The sequence below is a fragment of the Balaenoptera ricei genome, chromosome 16 (assembly GCF_028023285.1).
Source record: "Balaenoptera ricei isolate mBalRic1 chromosome 16, mBalRic1.hap2, whole genome shotgun sequence".
NCBI lineage: Eukaryota > Metazoa > Chordata > Mammalia > Artiodactyla > Balaenopteridae > Balaenoptera > Balaenoptera ricei.
In genome coordinates, this window is record NC_082654.1 from 110,986,766 (window position 1) to 111,003,712 (window position 16,947).

The following is a 16,947-nucleotide window of genomic DNA, read 5'->3' on the forward strand; positions in this document are numbered from 1 at the left end:
TGCAGGGGACACGGGTTCGAGCCCTGGTCCAGGAGGATCCCACATGCTGCCGAGCAGCTAAGCCCACGCGCCACAACTACTGAGCCCACGTGTCACAACCACTGAGCCCGCGGGCCTAGAGCCCGTGCTCCGCAATAAGAGAAGCCACCGCTGTGAGAAGCCCGCGCACCGCAAAGAGTAGCCCCCTCTCACCACAATGAGAGAAAGACCACGTGCAGCAACGAAGACCCAACGCAGCCAAAAATAAATAAATAAATAAATTTAAAAAAATTATCATAGCATTTTAAAATTGTAAAATATACATAATGCGAAATTTACCATCTTAACCATTTTTAAGTGTATAGTTCAGCAGCGTTCAGTACCTTCCCACTGTTGTGCAACCGTCATCACCTTCCATCTTCAGAACCTTTCCATCTTCCCAAACTGAAACCCTGTAACCCTTCAGTAAGAGCTGCGCATCTCTCCCCACCCAGCCTCTGGCAACCACCGTTCTACTTCTGTCTCTGTGAAGTCGATGCCCACTTAGGTACCTCATATAAATGCAGGCATACAGTGTTTGTCCTTTTGTGGCTGGCCTAGTTCACTCGACATAATGTCCTCCAGGTTCACCAATGTTGCAGCATGTGTCAGGATTTCTTTCCTTTTCAAGGCTGAATAATATTCCATTGTATGGATTGAGCACACTTTATTCATCGGTCAGTGGACACTTGGTTTGCTCACATGTGACGGTTGTGAGTGACACTGCCGTGGATGTGGGTGTGTAGATGTGGACTCGGAGGCTCACGGATGTTAACTCTCCCCAGGCCAGAGGAGCGGTGGGATTGGGGTTGGAACCCAGGCAGTCTGGCTCCAGGCCCTGTGTTCTGTAACACATGGGCTCTTTTAATGAACAGAACAACACAGCTTCTCTACACTGAGAAAGTGGCTTCTGAGAGTATCTAAAAAAGCTGAAGACACGCACTCACGCTCTCTAGGCTGTATCCCTAGAGAGACTTTTCCACGTGAGTGCAAAAACTATACAGGGGTGTGTCCTTCAGCACTGTTGGGGCTAATCTACCTGTCCCAGGGGAGGAAATAAATTACCTGTGGTCTCTCCGTATAGTAACAAACTACAAGGTGTGAAGGTGCGTGCTCTGGAGCACGTGTCCACATAGCTACATCTTACTGCTGAATAACGTACTATTGAGGGAAAAAGTCAGTTGCAGGAGGATATACGCAGTACACTACCATTTATGTCAAATTTCATAATATACAAAAATACTGTAATTGTTTAGGGACATGGAAATATGTAGTAAAGCTATTAAGAAATGCTTAAGATTAAGTCAACGTCGAACGCAGTGCCCTGGTTCCCTACGTGGAACAGAGGAGGAGGAGGGGCGGGGGTGATGGAAAGGGACTCAGAGGGCTTCACTTATGTGTGTCATGTTTGTAACACTTTATTTCTTTTTCTTTTTTTTTTAAAGTAATGCTTTATTTCTTAAGTTGGGTGGTGGCTACTGGAATTTGTTATTTCTGGTGCCTTTTTATATGTCTGAAATGCTTTTCAATTTTTTAAAGGGCCGATGGATAGCGTATGTGTTTATGCATACATGTGAACTATGTGTTTTTCATGCAGTCAGCTGAGCAAGTTGCAGGAAGTTTCTTTGAGGAACTGCGCAGTAAATGGTCCTGGTGACAAAGGAGGAATTGCCAAAGCTTGTCCTAGTATCCTTCCCAATGAGAACTCGTCACTGGGGTCTGACTGGCTTTGACACTTGAGCCAGACACCCTGGTTGCCTACCCAGTGTCCGTTCTCCTAACAGGGACTTGGTCTCACCTGGGGTTGTCTCCGCCCAGGTAAACTGTTACCTTCCTAGACCCTTTGCTTTCAGGTGAGGCAGTGTGACTCGCCCCGACCAGGGAGATGTCACATGAGAGTTTCTGGTTGGGGCTCCTTCAAGGGGGACAGACGTGGCTGGATCTGCTTCTGTCCATTGCCCTCCGCCCTCCCCTGCCTTGAGCGCAGACAGAACGCGCAGGGCTCAGCAGCCAACCTGTGGGAAGAACACCATCCAGGGCGGACTGGGAGGGAAGGATGAGAGGGGCCGGCATCCTGGATGGTACCCGGGCCACTGCGCCAGCCCCAACTGCCTTCCTGTGAGGGAGGAAGATAAACTCTTTCCTTTATTAAGGTTCCTGTTCATGCAGCTGGATGCAGTTTTGTTATAATACCTCAAAACAGGCTTTTCTGAAGTTTGTCATCTCTTATCTCTATCTTCTCTTGCAAGTGTGTTTTTTTGGCCCTGTATTACTCTTATTCCCACAACTAAAAATACAGGAGGTAAGTTTTAAAAAATTCCCAATAAACTTGCTCCATTTTGTAGTCTGGTGGAACACAATTCAAGTGCTGCTTGGATCTGTGTCTCCTGGGCTGCAGTCCAAACAAACCCCAAATAAACGCATTTTTTTGGCCTTAAAAAAAAAACCCCAGTGGCGAATGAAATAGACTTTCTCTGACTTTAAAAGGTCTTCTCCCAATTCCTTAAGTCTGCCTAGTCTGTACATAATAGTTTATGCAAAAGGTAGCAGCTTACAGTCAGGTTTCTTGACTGAAGAGATGGCAGATGAGAGTAGCTTGCTTTAGCAAAATGTTTCTAACCACCCTGGCGGTGCCTGCTTTGTGGTGACAGGAAAGGTCGTTCCCTCTGCAGGTTAGGCATCTGGGTCAGGGCATTTCGGGGTGTGGAATGGAGCTTGTAAGGAGCAGAGAGCCACAGAGATGCCCAGCGCATTCTGTAATCTGCCTGGCCTCCTCCTAAGTGGTTTTGGAAGACTGGGAATCGGGCGGTTCAAGGCTCATCTTCAACACAGAAAAGATCTGGTCCGCAGAGGGGTTTGGGCGTGTGAATTGTTTGGTTGATTGGAGTTGTCAGCAGTGTGCTGGGTAATCAGCGTCTCGTTTGTTTATACCCGCTCTCTCTGCTGGGGAAGAATGTCCCCCAAGGCGTGAGGCAATGAGGTTTGGTGAGATAACCAAGTCTCCGCCGATATCTGCAGACTCAGTGATGAGTGCCTTGCACTTGCTGATTGAATTCTTGCCCGAAGTTGAAGGATTGCCTGGTGTGTTTAATCCAGTCACCGTTTTTAAGCTGATTCCTCTCTGAGGTCATTCGCTCAGCTGGGGCTGAAAGCAGTGGGAATGTGTCAGGTTGGAGAGCTCCGCTGGGGAAGAGATGCCTCCCCAGGTGGCTCTGAACGTGGGGAAGATCCTCTGCCCACAGGAGCAAGAGCACCAGGAACTCCCTGGGCTGTGCGCGCGTGTGTGTGTGTGTGTGCGTGCACACGCGTGTGGGGACGACAGTCACGACTGTTGGCCTGTCTGGAGTTGGTATCAGAATGCAGGTGGTCCCTGTGCTCTGTACAGACTAGCAGAAATATGTATAATTCTGGCTACACAATGGAAAGCATTGAGTGGAGAATGAGTGGCCTCGAACCCTTTCCCACCAACTTAACGGCCCAGAGTTAGCAGAGGTGGTGGAAACAAAGGACGGCTGGAGTTGGACCGCCAGCCCTGAGACGGCCCGGCTCAGCCATCACACGAGGGCCCGCGGCTAGGGTGGAGCGGCCGTGGGACACGGGGCGGCACAAGGGGCCGCGCTGCGGGGACCGGAGGGAACGCCCACGTCGGGGTCAAGCCCCTCTGCTCCTGCGGCGGCTCTGAGACCCTCAGAGGGAGCTTTCGGCCAGGTGGCTGCCGAGGATGTTCTGTCCAGCTGGTGTCTAGCAGCTTCTCCTTCTGTTTGATTCGGCACCTTTAGGTGGTAGTTGTTCTGCTAGGGGAAAAAAGCCCAGCTTTTCTTTGCTGTTTTCCGCCACTGAGCTTCACTCTACCGGCAGCGAGACCCGGAGCTTGGACGTGTCGTGCTGCTCTGTGTGTCATCTGTAGGGCATAAGAATCTTGCCCCCAGGGTTCTGGGCGTTATTTCCAAGTCCCTGCTGCGCCCCAGGTTCTTCTAGAGTCTCCTTAGGTCGGGAGCCGGCAAGCTGTTCCCTGAAGAGCCGAAGAGTAAACAGCTTAGGCCTGCCACCCACCAGCAAACTGGAGGAGGTTGTGTGGATGCTTACAGGACCGCCTAAAACACAAGCATTTAAAGCCGTCCGAACGGTCCTTAGCTGTCTGGCCCCAGTTCACCCACAGCCAGCGGGAGCCGGCACAGGGTCTGGCTTGCCGGTGCCGGCCGGGTTGGGTTCATCCCCTTCTGTGCATCTCCACTGCCTTCTTTTCCCTCTTCCTGCCACCTCACGGAGCTTCCTAACTGGTACCTGCCTAAAAGGCTTTCCTCTTCAACCAACCCTGTCGATTGATGCCACTGTTTTTATTAAAAGCTACTTTCTCCGTGTTTTATGCGTAAAGACGCCCTGTGGCATAGTGGGCTGTAAGAAAATGGGCTTTGGATCGAGGCTGATTTGGGTTTAAATTCACACCTGTCTGCACCAGGCGGCACAGCCACTGACTGCTCTGCGCCTCCGTTCTTTCCTTCCGTGATAAAGGAGAATGCCTCCGGCACCCAGCGGACCATGCGGGATGCAGGTGGTTGTTGTTCTTTGATCCTGGTTCTCTTTCCTGCATCGGCCTGTCCTCCTCAGTCTCTCTTGCAGAGGTCGCTGCGCCCCAGGCTCAGACCCCTGACCCTTGGCCTCTCTGTTTACACTTGCTCCTGAGGAGACATGTGCAGCCTGCAGATGCCGGGCTCCTGCACTTCGGCCTCTAGCCCAGACCCGTCCCCTCTCAGACCTGTCTGCCCGCTGTGTACCTGATACCTCTGTTTGGGTGTCTCGTGGTCATCACGAATTGAACACGCCGGGACGTTAAGTCCCCTGAAACCTGCTCATCTGTAGTCTTTCCTGTCTCGGTAAAGGGCAGCTCCAGTGGCACTGGCCAAAAACCTTGGAGTTAATGTCACTCTTCCTTTTTTCTCACCTCTCTCATCTGAATCCAGCGGCAAGTCCCAGCAGCTCCGCTTTCCTGTTAGGACACCAAACCCGACATCCCCATCCCCTCCAGCGCCCCAGTCTGGTCTGAGCTGGATTGCTCAGGAACCGGCCGCCTCCTCTTTCTGCTCCGTCTTCGTTTCCCTGCGGTCTGTTCCTTAGCACAGCAGCAGAGGGACCTTTTAAAGGCCTAAATCCGCTCACACCAGTAGCTCCCCTTTCAGGCAGAGACTAACAAAGGTCCTGCAAGGCCCTTTGTGATCTGGCCTGGCCCCTGAGGCCTCGGGCACCTCCCTTCCAGACCGCCACCCCCTCTGCCCGGGCACACAGGAGCTTGCCGTCCCGGCCATAGGCCAAACCTGTTCCGACCTCTGGGCCTTTGCTTATGTCATCCCTTCTGCCCTGATGCTCTTCTCCAGGATGGCATTCCCTCATTTCCTTTAGTTCTCTGCTCACATATCACCTTATAGAGAAGGTGGTCTTCCGTGAGCAACTTGTATAAATTCCTCACACACCTCCTTTGCTGCAGGCCCGGCGCTGGTACTCTGATGTGTGTCTGTATCTGGCACACCAGAGATGCATGTGCTTACTGATCGACGTGTTCAGTGCTAGACACCTGGCCCCCAATCATTATTTGCAGAATAGAGGAATGAGCTGAACAGCTTCTATACGTATCAGAGTAGCATGTAAGATTCTCCTTGAGCTGGTCCAGTCCTGCTCCAAGCTTCTTTCTGTCTCTTGCCCAGGGGTTTGGCCTCTTGATGGCACTGCCACCACTCCCCCCTGGCATCAGGTGCCTTTCTCATTCTGTTCTACTGGTTTACCCCCTCTGGATTCCTGTACCAGGGACGGTGGGTGTCACACTCACTCCGTCCAATCCACAGGAGACCCTCTGAATTGCAGGCCATTCTTAGCACTTTTGAACATGTGTCCAGACTAACCCTGTTGGCCCCCGGAGGTGCCTCTCCTTACTTGGGGATTCCTGCAGCACAGAGCTCAGCGGTGCCCTCCAGGAGGAGATGCATGTGCTTGGTGTGAGGCTGCAGGGGTTCCTCAGTGCCAAGGGCAAGGCCCATGGGCGCACCTGAGGTGCTTGGTGATCACAATTGCCATCACTGTTGGTTTTTCTCTTTTTGTCGGATAATGCTAGAATGGTTTAGCGTTAACGACATTTGGTTCTCACTCATTTGATTGTCTGTGTCTGTCTCAAGCTTGCAGCGTGTGACAATGAACTTTTTAGTTTCTGGATGAACAGCTGGATGATTAAAATGGGTAAAAGTAATATATGCTCATGAAAAAATTTCAAGCAGAATAGAAGGTATAAAGTGAAAAGGGAAAAATCCCATGTTCCAGAATTGACGTAATTAATATCCTGTCTTTTATGAATCTTTCCATATTACTGTTTCTTAACATGTGCATTTAGATCTTAGAAGCATAGATTTGTCAAAAAACCTGTTGTCATCATGGGATGAAGTCGTAGATATTGCTGACCAGCTCAAGCACCTGGAAGTCCTTAATCTCAGGTATGAACGTGCGGTTGCCTAACTGTCAGCCTCTCTGTGGGAGTGACGTGGGGAGGACGGCTTAGTTGAATTTATCTAAGTTTAGCTCATTCCTTAATAGTCTTTGATGATTCTAGTTTTTCAAATGGTCACCTGAGGTGATTCATTAATAGGTAACGTGTTTTACTTTTGATGCGGGCAGCGCGGCGGGGTGGCTTACTATATTAAGCTGGAAAGTCTTCATGTTTCTTATAGGCCTGACCATAGAAGATGGCCCACCTGGGGACTTTGATATTTAAGTGGGGAGAAGGAGATGTGATTAAAGGTGTTTGTACATTCTCAACCTTCCAGCACTTAATTGCTTTAGGAATGAGTCATTTCATTGGGGTGCTGCTTAATTGAGTTCTGATAAGGAGTTTTCACTGAGCTCTGTATTTTACTAATGTCACAATTTTCCAGGCCTTCTTGAGTATCTGATTAGTTTTAATCTCAGAACCTAACTTTCCAAGGGCTTGGCCAGGCTCCCCCTTTCACACCTGAGCCAACTTTACACGTACAGGTGAGTTGTCCCTGGCTCAGGCAGGTTCGGTGGAGGAGATGGACAGGCCTAAATTAGTTGTCCTTCCAAATAGAGCAAAGAGTGTACTCTGACCCATGGCGTCACCTTTTCTGGAAATTAGGGCTTTAATAGTACCTTCATTCACAATGACTGTCAAGATGGGATACCTTCTGAGAAAGAAAAAGATATGGGGTACCTTCTGAGATTAGGATCTTGAGAGAGAACTTTAGGGCAGTAATTTATTTCATCCATCCCGTTAGCAGGCTCTGTTTAGAAGCAGAATTCTAGCCCACAGCCTAGCACGTCAGTAAGACTCTTGAGAGCGGGACTGAATTTTACAGTGTCCAGAGCCGCAGCTTGTGAAGCCAGAAGCTGACCTCACAAATCAATGCCTGAGCCTTGTGTTTCAGGAAATCTGCAGCCTCACCGCGGCCCTAACCCCGTAAACACATCTCTGCATGTCAGATACCAAGTTGTATCTTGTAACTATTAAAAATTAGACAGTCTTGACTCACTTTGTGTTTAGTACAATCGCATTTTAAGGTTGAAACAAACCAGACTCCTCATATCAAATCCCAAACTATTGCTTTCAGTGACTGTCTCAGTTGGGCCTCCTCTATCGCCATAAGCTCATCGTGTCTCTTCTTCTACACAGTGAAAACAAACTAAAATTTCCCTCCAGTTCACCATCTCCAACTGGAACATTTTCTGCACTGAAGGTTTTAGTCCTTAACCGGATAGGAATTACATGGACGGAGGTAAACATATTTCTTTGGTTTGTTACCCAGTAATAAGCAGTTTTAAATTCTTGATTTAATGGGGGATTGAAGCCCAACGGTGGCTTCATTTTAATCATCCTATTATCCAGATAATAGGGTTCTTTAAACGGCCTTATAGAAAGGAGTTACAAAATCCTCATAGTTAGAATTTGGTATCTCAGAATCCATCCTGTTTCTCTTGGTGCCTCTGATGAGTTCTGGTGTCTCCTGAGCAGTGGCTCTCCTGATGGTCTGCACCAAGTACATGCTGAGCTTTGAAAAGCCTTAGAGTTAGCTCTGGATTGAGCTTTTAGCTGCCTGAGTTTCCCCATGAGTGTTCTCAGGGCCGAGGCCGAGCCTCAGAAAGGTTCTCACACCCTTTTCTTGTTTGCAGTTCGGCTCCTAGAAGCCACTGTTCGTGTACACAGCTGGGTTTGAGAGTGGACTCGTGGGTCCTGGGCCCTGCAGCCTTTGGAACTTAGATCTGGTACTACTCAGTTCTGTCAGAGGTTAACTGACTTCACACACCCAGAACACTCCACTTTCAAACCAAGTGCAGATAAGTACATCCCAGCAAAGCTGTTCATCTGTGAAGTGCCACCTGGGCACCTCCCCAAGAGATAAGTGGCCTTTCACTTGGGCCGTCCGTGGCTACAGCTGCCCGACTTCCTTCCTAGGGCTCCTTCCTTGAGAGCTGCTCCCTCCAGAACAGGAAGGAAGGGCACGGAGAGACTCTGGAGGTGGAGATGGCAGTAAAGGTCCAGTGAGAAAATGTAGAAATAGTTGTTGAGAAAGTTTGTCCTATTAGTACATTCTTTATAAACCCAGATTGGCATTGAGAAGTAAGGAAAGGCGTTTCACATGTTTCCTTCCGTTGGTTAAACAAACTGTATCCAATAATGAGAACGTGCTAGGTCACCATCTCCAGTTCCACTTTGTACAGGTCAGGATATGCCTGAATGATGGGCTGATACCTATCCTGGTTGGTTCCAGGTGCCCAAAGTGTGTGGCCCTTTAACACCGTAATTTTATCAGCCGTCCACTGGCACTCCCGGCCTGAGATAGAGTCTGTAACAAAATGTCCAAAGGCATTTCTTTCTTTCCTTTTTAATTTTACCTTGTTTCATTTTATGTTTTGGCCGCCCCACGCGGCATGCGGGATCTTAGTTCCCTGAATAGGGATCCAGCCTGTTCCCCCGGCACTGTAAGCGTGGAGTCTTAACCATTGGACCGCCAGGGAAGTCCCAAAGGCACTTATTTCTACAACAGTAGCTGAACTGCATCCGTGTGGAGGTTCTAGTGATAAGCACGTGGGGAAAATGACCAGCGAGGCCGCCTCACCCTGACTTGACTTTCCCCCCAGGTGCTCCGCTGTGCCTCCGGGTGTCCTGTCCTTGAGAAACTGTACCTTGAGTCCAACAGTATCGTCATTTCAGAAAGGTAACCAGGGTTTTACATCAATGCATCGGTCACCATTTAGTCATTCTTTTTTTTTTTTTTTTTATAAATTTATTTATTTATTTATTTATTTATTTTTGGCTGTGTTGGGTCTTCGTTTCTGTGCGAGGGCTTTCTCCAGTTACGGCGAGCGGGGGCCACTCTTCATCGTGGTGCGCGGGCCTCTCACTGTTGCGGCCTCTCTTGTTGCGGAGCACAGGCTCCAGACGCGGAGCACAGGCTCCAGACGCGCAGGCTCAGTAGTTGTGGCTCACGGGCCTAGTTGCTCCGTGGCATGTGGGATCCTCCCGGACCGGGGCACGAACCCGTGTCCCCTGCATTGGCAGGCGGATTCTCAACCACTGCGCCACCAGGGAAGCCCCCTTTTTTTTTTTTTTTTTTTTTAATTCAAAAGCATTTTTATGTATTATAGTTTTTCCAAACTTCAAGGGTAAAGAGGTATAATCATTCTCTCTCTGACAAGTAGCTGCATATCATTTAGTCACTCTGAATAAATAAATGATCTCAATTATACCTAACGTTAAGTTTTAGGAGGATTTGCAAATAAGAATTAGAGAAATGCTTATTATTCATTGCCTTCACAAATTAGAATGTCAACTCAGACTTCACTAAGAGGTTCTAACTGAGGAAACCCCATCAGAGTAAAAGCCTTGAATTAAATATTTTTGAAGCCATGAATTGTATTAGTTTTACATAAATGTATTTAACTTCTGTTTCTAAGTGGAAGTTCTATAGGATATGCCCTAAGGATTAAATAATGGATTTTAAACTAGCATTATCTTTTTAAGGTCACTGTACCAAAGTACAGCCCTCCATATCCCTAGGTTCTGCATCCACAGATCCAACCAACCACAGATGGAAAATATTTGGGGAAAAAAAATTCCAGAAAGTTCCTAAAAGCAAAGCTTGAATTTGCCGGGCACTGGAACTGTTTACATTGTATTAGGTGTACTCTACAGACGATTTAAAACATATGGAGGATGTGTGTAGGTTATATGCAAATACTGTGTCACTTTATGTAAGGGACTTGAGCATCCTCAGGTTTTGGTGTCCATGGGGGTCCTGGAACTAATCCCCCATGGATTCTGAGGGATGACTGTGTGTAAAAAGCTTGTCTTAAGTAGATTAAATATGTTGCCTAATCTTCCTCTTGTGTTGGTATCATTAGTATGTAAAACAAACTTAAACATGGACAAATTCACAGCAAATTCTCAAAGGATTCAAATTAATGAAAATTTACTGTTGAGAATGATTTTATTTATTATACAGGCACATGTAGTTTTTTAAAAATTAAACTTTTAATTTTGAGGTAATTTTAGATTCACATGCAGTTATAAGAAACAGTACCCAGAGATCACATGTACCCATTACCCAGTTTCCCCATTGGTAACGTCTTGCAAAGCTACGGTCAGTATCACAACTAGGACACTGGTCCAGTCGAGAGACAGAACATTCCCATTACCACTAGGATCTCTTACGGTGCCCTTTTATACTCATATCATATACTTGCCTCCCACCCTCTGACCTCTCAACACCAGATGCAGGTATTTTAAGGCTGTATCTTTGAAAACAATTAAGAAATTAAATTTATGTTGAAAAAATTTTATCTTCCATACAGGCCGACTGATGTTCTACAGACGGTCAAGTTGTTAGACCTTTCTTCTAATCAATTAATTGATGAAAACCAGCTGTTTCTAATAGCATATCTGCCCAGGTAACCCGCTCCTAAAATGCCTATTACAATAGTTCTTAGTAAATTTTTAGTGAAAGGATCCTATGCTATATATACTTTCTCAGTGGAAATATGATAATGATGATGGAATTCCCAAATTGAGTAATTCCCTTTGGGAAATTTTTATTTGAATTCATTTAGAGAATTGACTTGTGAACCACATACAGTGTAGTCTATGTCTGTACTAGATCATTGAAGAATGAATAATTTGGCCCTGGTGCTGATACCAAAGTCTTCATTCATTGAACTTTGGGAAGTAAGACTGTGTCTCTTTGCTCTCTGACACCCATTTAGCACCTAGCACAGCAGGAGGCCCAGGAATTGTTTGATGACAGCAGGATCATCAGAATGTAGCACAGAGAGTCCACTTTGCATGCCCCAGATTGGACTTTAAGGTTTCTAAGCATTTCTCATGGGATCAAAACCTAGGGTGTAGGAAAAAATTTACAAATCTAGTCTGGTTGATATAGCCCATAGCATTTTATATTGTTCTATGTAATCAAATTTAACATTTTTGCATTTCAGATTAGAACAACTAATCCTTTCTGACATTGGACTTTCTTCTATACATTTTCCAGACGCTGGAATTGGTATATGAGATTATTCAGTAACCCCTCCCCCGGCTCCCCCATACTTCAGCTTTGTTTCCCTTCTACTGTGTAACTTAATTCTCCTTCTTCTAGGGTGCAAAACATCAATGTTTCCTTCCTTGCAATACCTTGTACTAAATGACAATCGGATATCACAGGTAAGAGCTCCTTCAGAATGTATGTACTTACATTATTACTTATTTCCATTCTCATGATGCGGTTTGTAGGTTCCTGCTATTAAAGAATATTTTAAATTGAAAGAGAAATGCTTCCTTGGAGTGAAACTCCTCACACAAACCCAAAACTATTAAGAAAGAAATTAGATTAATTCGCACTTAACCAGCCCGTCTGTCAGTTTACACGGCACAGTTGTAAAATGTGTGGTCTTCCTCGTGGGTGCTCGCTGCTTGGTGAAATTGCGTGCCTCCAGTGGAACTGGGGACTTTTGCTCTTCTGCTGCTCGTCCAAATAATCTGAAAAATTAGCCTGAAACACGTTTATTTTCATATGTTTACTTTTGCTGGGTTTCAGTGGTCGTTTTTCAACGAGCTGGATAAGTTACAGAGTCTGCATACGCTGTCCTGCGCCAGAAACCCCCTGACTGAAAGCAGCAAAGACGCACAGACCACACGGCAGTTCATCATCGCCAGGATCGGTCAGCTGAGGACCCTGAACAAGTGTGCGGTGAGTACTGGTGTCCTGACGAGGTGTTTCTTAAACTAGAAACCAAACGGTCCAGTGTAAAGAGAAGTTACAGTGGAAGATCGTAAAGGGTATCAGATGTCGCTTCCTCCAAATGGTATTATTTCCTCTCAATGGCAGTTTTTTCCAGCTCGTCGGGAGGTGGTGTTACACTCAGATGCCTGCAGGGAAAACCGCTGCTTAGCTACCCTGGCAGGCCCAGTTTTTGTCATTTGAGGCAGCGGAGGAATACTGGGTACTCTCAGTAAGTCAGCTCCTCCAGGCCGAGGACCTCGTGTCGTGACCTTGGGCCCCAGGCACAGTCCAGATACTCCCACGAAGAAAAGGATAAAACGGAAATCCACTTTTCTTTTTGAAGAAACTCCTCGATTCTGTTAAGGTTAAAAAGGAAAGGTAGAAATATATTGTCTTGTTCCTTTCAGTTTTATTATTCTCTACGGGTAGGCGGTGGAGAAAGGACAGGGTGTAAGACACACTCGTTAGAAAAGTGCTTTAATAGACCTGCTTTTATTTCACATCCATATAGATTCAACGAGAGGAAAGGCGTGGGGCTGAGCTTGATTACCGAAAAGCATTCGGAAACGAATGGAAAAAGGCTGGTGGACATCAAGATCCAGACAAAAACAGACCAAACGAGGAATTTCTTGCAGCCCATCCTAGATACCAGTCACTCTGCCTCAGTACGTACTGTGCACCAGGGCCCTCACGGGGCTCGGGGGGGGGGGACTGTCCACTAGGACACAGTTTCCTTTGGGTGTCAGAGGAGGTCCTCAGTGTTGTAGCTTTTCTCCACTGGGGCTTTTTTATACTCATCTAAATGGACAGTAGGGGCTCCAGCAGATAGTTGGGAGCAGATAATTAATTAAAGAGTTGTCTTTAGAGAAGATAAATCTGCAGCATCTCTTAGCAGGAGGAGGGGAAAGCAGCTCTTAAGCAGAAGTTCTTCTCATCTTAGCATTTACTCAATGAACTTTCGATTTCAGGAGGTGGGTCCCACTTCCTACTTTAGGAAGGGCAGGAAGGCCTCCAGGTCATCTCATTCCCTGGCTGTACCCTAGGGAATTTTTTAAATGAAGAGCATTTAATGTGGAACCTAGGCGTTGGTATTTTTTAAGCTCCCCAGGTAATTTTAATGTTCTTGAGAGCTGAGTGTAGTTGTTTTCCTGAGTGCTCTGTTCGGAGGGCTCACCAGTCCTGGCCCCTGGTGTGCAAGGTGCTTCCTGACCTCCAGCCCGGCTCCTTGGACACTGAAGCTCTGACTTTAGGACTCTTTGTCCCTGCTGTACTTTCCATTTTGTTTTGATTTCATTATTATTCCAAATTTCACTTTTATGCGATTTTCTTTTTTATATATTTAATAATGTGAGAAGCTCGCTGCATAAACACTTCAGGCTGGAACATTATCTTTAAGGTAGAGAAGCTTCCCGTGGGAACTGCTTTCAAATGACTCCATTAGCTGGCCCGATTTCCTGGCCACTTGAGGTGAATTCTGACTCACTCGGGGGCAGGGCAGGGAAGGCTCTAAAGCAGCCCTGCAGGTATGGCTCACTATCTCCCCACTAAGAATGTAGAATACAAAGCAGACGCGTGGAGGGTATTTATAGACACTTTGTCCCTGGCGGTCCTGGCAGAAGTGAGAGGAGGAGAAGGGGGCTGCTTTTCCTGGCAGGGGACCTGGTTTGCAGCGGTGGTTCTGGGCGCCCAGAGCAGCCCTGCACGAACTGGCTGAAACCTGGCGAAGGTGTTTGTGAGTCGAGTTTCTCTCAGGTCCCAGAAACAAAGGGAACTATGACCAAAGGTGAAGTTTCGCACCAGCGTTCTGAGTATTTGCAGGCACAGCCTCTTCTTGTCTCTAGGGACCAGTGATGGGATGCACGGAAGACAGGAGGGTTCCAGGCTTGGCAGCCGTTGCTGTCTGTCCATCCCTCCAAAAAATACACTAGACCGGTAACCAAGTAAAAGGAAGCAGATCCCAGGTTCGCATCCAGCTGCTGCTGGGTTCATCCCGGGAAAGGAAAAGGCTAGGTTGACACTTAACCTGTACATTTTTTTTTCCGTTACAGTGGCCTTTTCGTTTATCATTCATCCTTTTTCATTTCTCCTTAAACAGAATATGGTGCACCTGAAGATGGGGAACTCAAAGTGCAACAACCATTTTTGCTCAAAAACCAGCTACTAAGTAAGAACCCCACATTCAAAGACCGCTTATTTGTATTCGAGTCCTTAGATGCTGAAATAGATAGTGATGACCTAATAGGGATTGTTTCTTTTAAGTAAGTACCTGGAGGAGTAGTTCAATTTTTAAAGAAATGATGACTCTCAAACATATCTAAATTCTGATTTGGAACATGTTAGCAGCTCCCATTCTTTAAACTCATTTAACAGTGTTGCACATGTGGGAAGTATCTGAGTAGTGAACTGAATTGTGATTTGGAAATTCGTGGCTTTTCTTACACTTGAAAACCTAGATAAACCGTTAGGAAAGAAGTACTAAGGAGAAACGGGAAAGCCGTAGAATGTTGGTCCAGCTCTTTTTTGTTGTTGTTAGTAATTCAGTGAAGTATTAATAGAAGGAATTTTAAACATCAATAAGCATCCTATTCCTTTAGTGGGATTTGAGCCAAGTTGTATGAAGAGCTGCATCCTTTGGCTGGTAATGTGCATGTGATGTAAATCCTTCCTACAGCAGGGCTCAGTTCGTCTCTTTCCTTTTTTCTTTCAAGCACTGAAGATAAAACATCCTAATCAGCTTGATCAGAAAGTCATAGAGAAACGACTGCCAGGTAAGAATGAGTCTCTCTCTCCTCTGCTTATGCTTCTGAATCGCTGGCCCTCAACACGAGGTGGCTGGAAGTAAAACATTTCATTCATTTCTGAAGTTGTGGGCTTTTACATTCTAAGATGCTAACAACATTCTAAGATGCTAACACCATGCTAATAACATCACTCCCCCCTGAAAGTTCAAGTCTCGCATAACTTTCAGCTCATCTAGAGAACAGCTTTGCTGTGGTTGCCTCTTCAGCCAGAGGCAGTAGCATGGGAGCACTCGCCCTTCGGGGCCTCCCCCAGGCCCTCTGCTGGTTACTTCTCACACTGCTGCCCCGGGGGCTTTCCTAGGCCAGAGATGTGCTGGCACTGGGCTTGGGTGCTTTCTATTCCTTACCAGTCAGGAGCCCCCTGCAGAGACAGCTCTTGGACACTGTTTTAATGGACACACTTGAAATGGTTTTCTTTGAAAAAAACTACTTCAGAACTTTAAACCTTGATGCTATTGGAACTGATTTTGTTTTATTTGGAAAATACTTTTATGTCAACAAATTAGATCAATGTAACTTACCTTAAACTGTCACTCAAAAGAAAAATTACAGTCTGAATCTCAAGATTAAACTTGATTCACAGTTAAATACTAAAATATAAACAGCTAAATTTAGCACAGTGAGGATTTGAAGAAGGAATAAAATATCTATTACCGTAAATGACTCTAGTGAAATACCCTTCTGTTTCCCTGTCAGTGCGGTGAATTCACATTGATTTTTTAATTCATTTTTATCAAATAAAACAAGCTTATCATGGTATTGCTTATGGAAGGCTTTGGTTGTGCCCAAAGAAGTACCTTTATGATCCAGAAACATCATCTAGTATCAGTGTACCAGTATTGCTCCATTTTTACCTACTAGAAATCCAGTTTCTATGCCTGTGACCATGTAATGTTGCTACTGTTACATAATGATGAATTAAAACGAGTGGTCCCCGCTTCATTATTCTGTTTTCAGACTTAACTACTGTCAGTAAGGGCATGCATGGGGACAGACGAGTGGGAGAGGACCAGGACTTTTTGTTAAAAGTAGTTAGCTTTGGACGTGTTTGCATTTTTCCTTCTCTTACGTGAAATCAACTTGTGGGAACGTGCTCAAGAATGTTCTCATTAGGGCTGTGTTAAGTTTCCTTTTCTGGGGTTCCCCTGGGAAGGCGCAGAGCCCCCTGGGTCAGGGACTGTGGAGAGCGCTGTCCCGGGCTGATGGGCTGGTGGCTCCTCCCCCACCTCCCACGGTGTTCACGGTCTGAGTTTCATTCGTCTTCAGCTGGAACTAGCAGAGATAAGAATAATCCAGAGAAATTATATGTCATAATTATGCTTCAAGCTATTCCAAATCTGAGTCCTATATTCTCTGAACTCAGCAGTCAGAGTTAAGCCAGCACTAACCACCCTCTGCACAAGGAAAGCCAGTCCACCTAAATCTTTTGAAAGGACAAGATTATCTATCAATCAATCATATATTCACAAATAAAAGAGCAAATTATGTTAATCAACACTGTAGTCTATTTAGTGTCTATATTCAATACATAAACAAGAAGAGGGCCAGTTTTTATTCTAAAATAAAGATAACATTTATTATCACAAGTTGCATAAAAACAGCTTTTACAAAAATTGTTTTTGATAGAAAAATATTTGTTTGAATACATGTGATTGTTGTAGGAACACCACACTATTGCTGTACCTCCAGCTAAAGCTTCAAAGAAACTGTATTGCTCATAATCAGACATCCAGTATTTACCACACCCATCTTTGGAGAGAAGTTCATAGTGTTTTCTGAACAAACCGAAGCTTTTCCTCATTAAGTTACATTCCCATGCCTGGTGGTCCCCTGTATGTGTATCGCATTACACACATAAA

General features: G+C 45.9%; 1 protein-coding gene across 7 annotated transcripts in view; it reads left to right on the top strand.

The window, feature by feature from the left end:
• The window catches only part of TBCE (tubulin folding cofactor E), a 126,373-nt gene that overhangs the window by 107,709 nt on the left and 1,717 nt on the right, over positions 1-16,947 (top strand). For 6 of the 7 annotated variants that reach the window (XM_059900549.1, XM_059900548.1, XM_059900547.1 and 3 more), the window contains exons 5-15: positions 1,616-1,704; positions 6,395-6,494; positions 7,688-7,790; positions 9,154-9,230; positions 10,867-10,962; positions 11,506-11,570; positions 11,664-11,728; positions 12,102-12,254; positions 12,799-12,952; positions 14,383-14,451; positions 14,996-15,055. In XM_059900549.1, coding sequence (XP_059756532.1) covers positions 1,616-1,704; positions 6,395-6,494; positions 7,688-7,790; positions 9,154-9,230; positions 10,867-10,962; positions 11,506-11,570; positions 11,664-11,728; positions 12,102-12,254; positions 12,799-12,952; positions 14,383-14,451; positions 14,996-15,055 — 1,031 coding nt within the window. Of the gene's footprint in view, positions 1-1,557; positions 1,705-6,394; positions 6,495-7,687; positions 7,791-9,153; positions 9,231-10,866; positions 10,963-11,505; positions 11,571-11,663; positions 11,729-12,101; positions 12,255-12,798; positions 12,953-14,382; positions 14,452-14,995; positions 15,056-16,947 lie in introns of all 7 variants that reach the window. The other variant, XM_059900552.1, reaches the window with a different exon arrangement.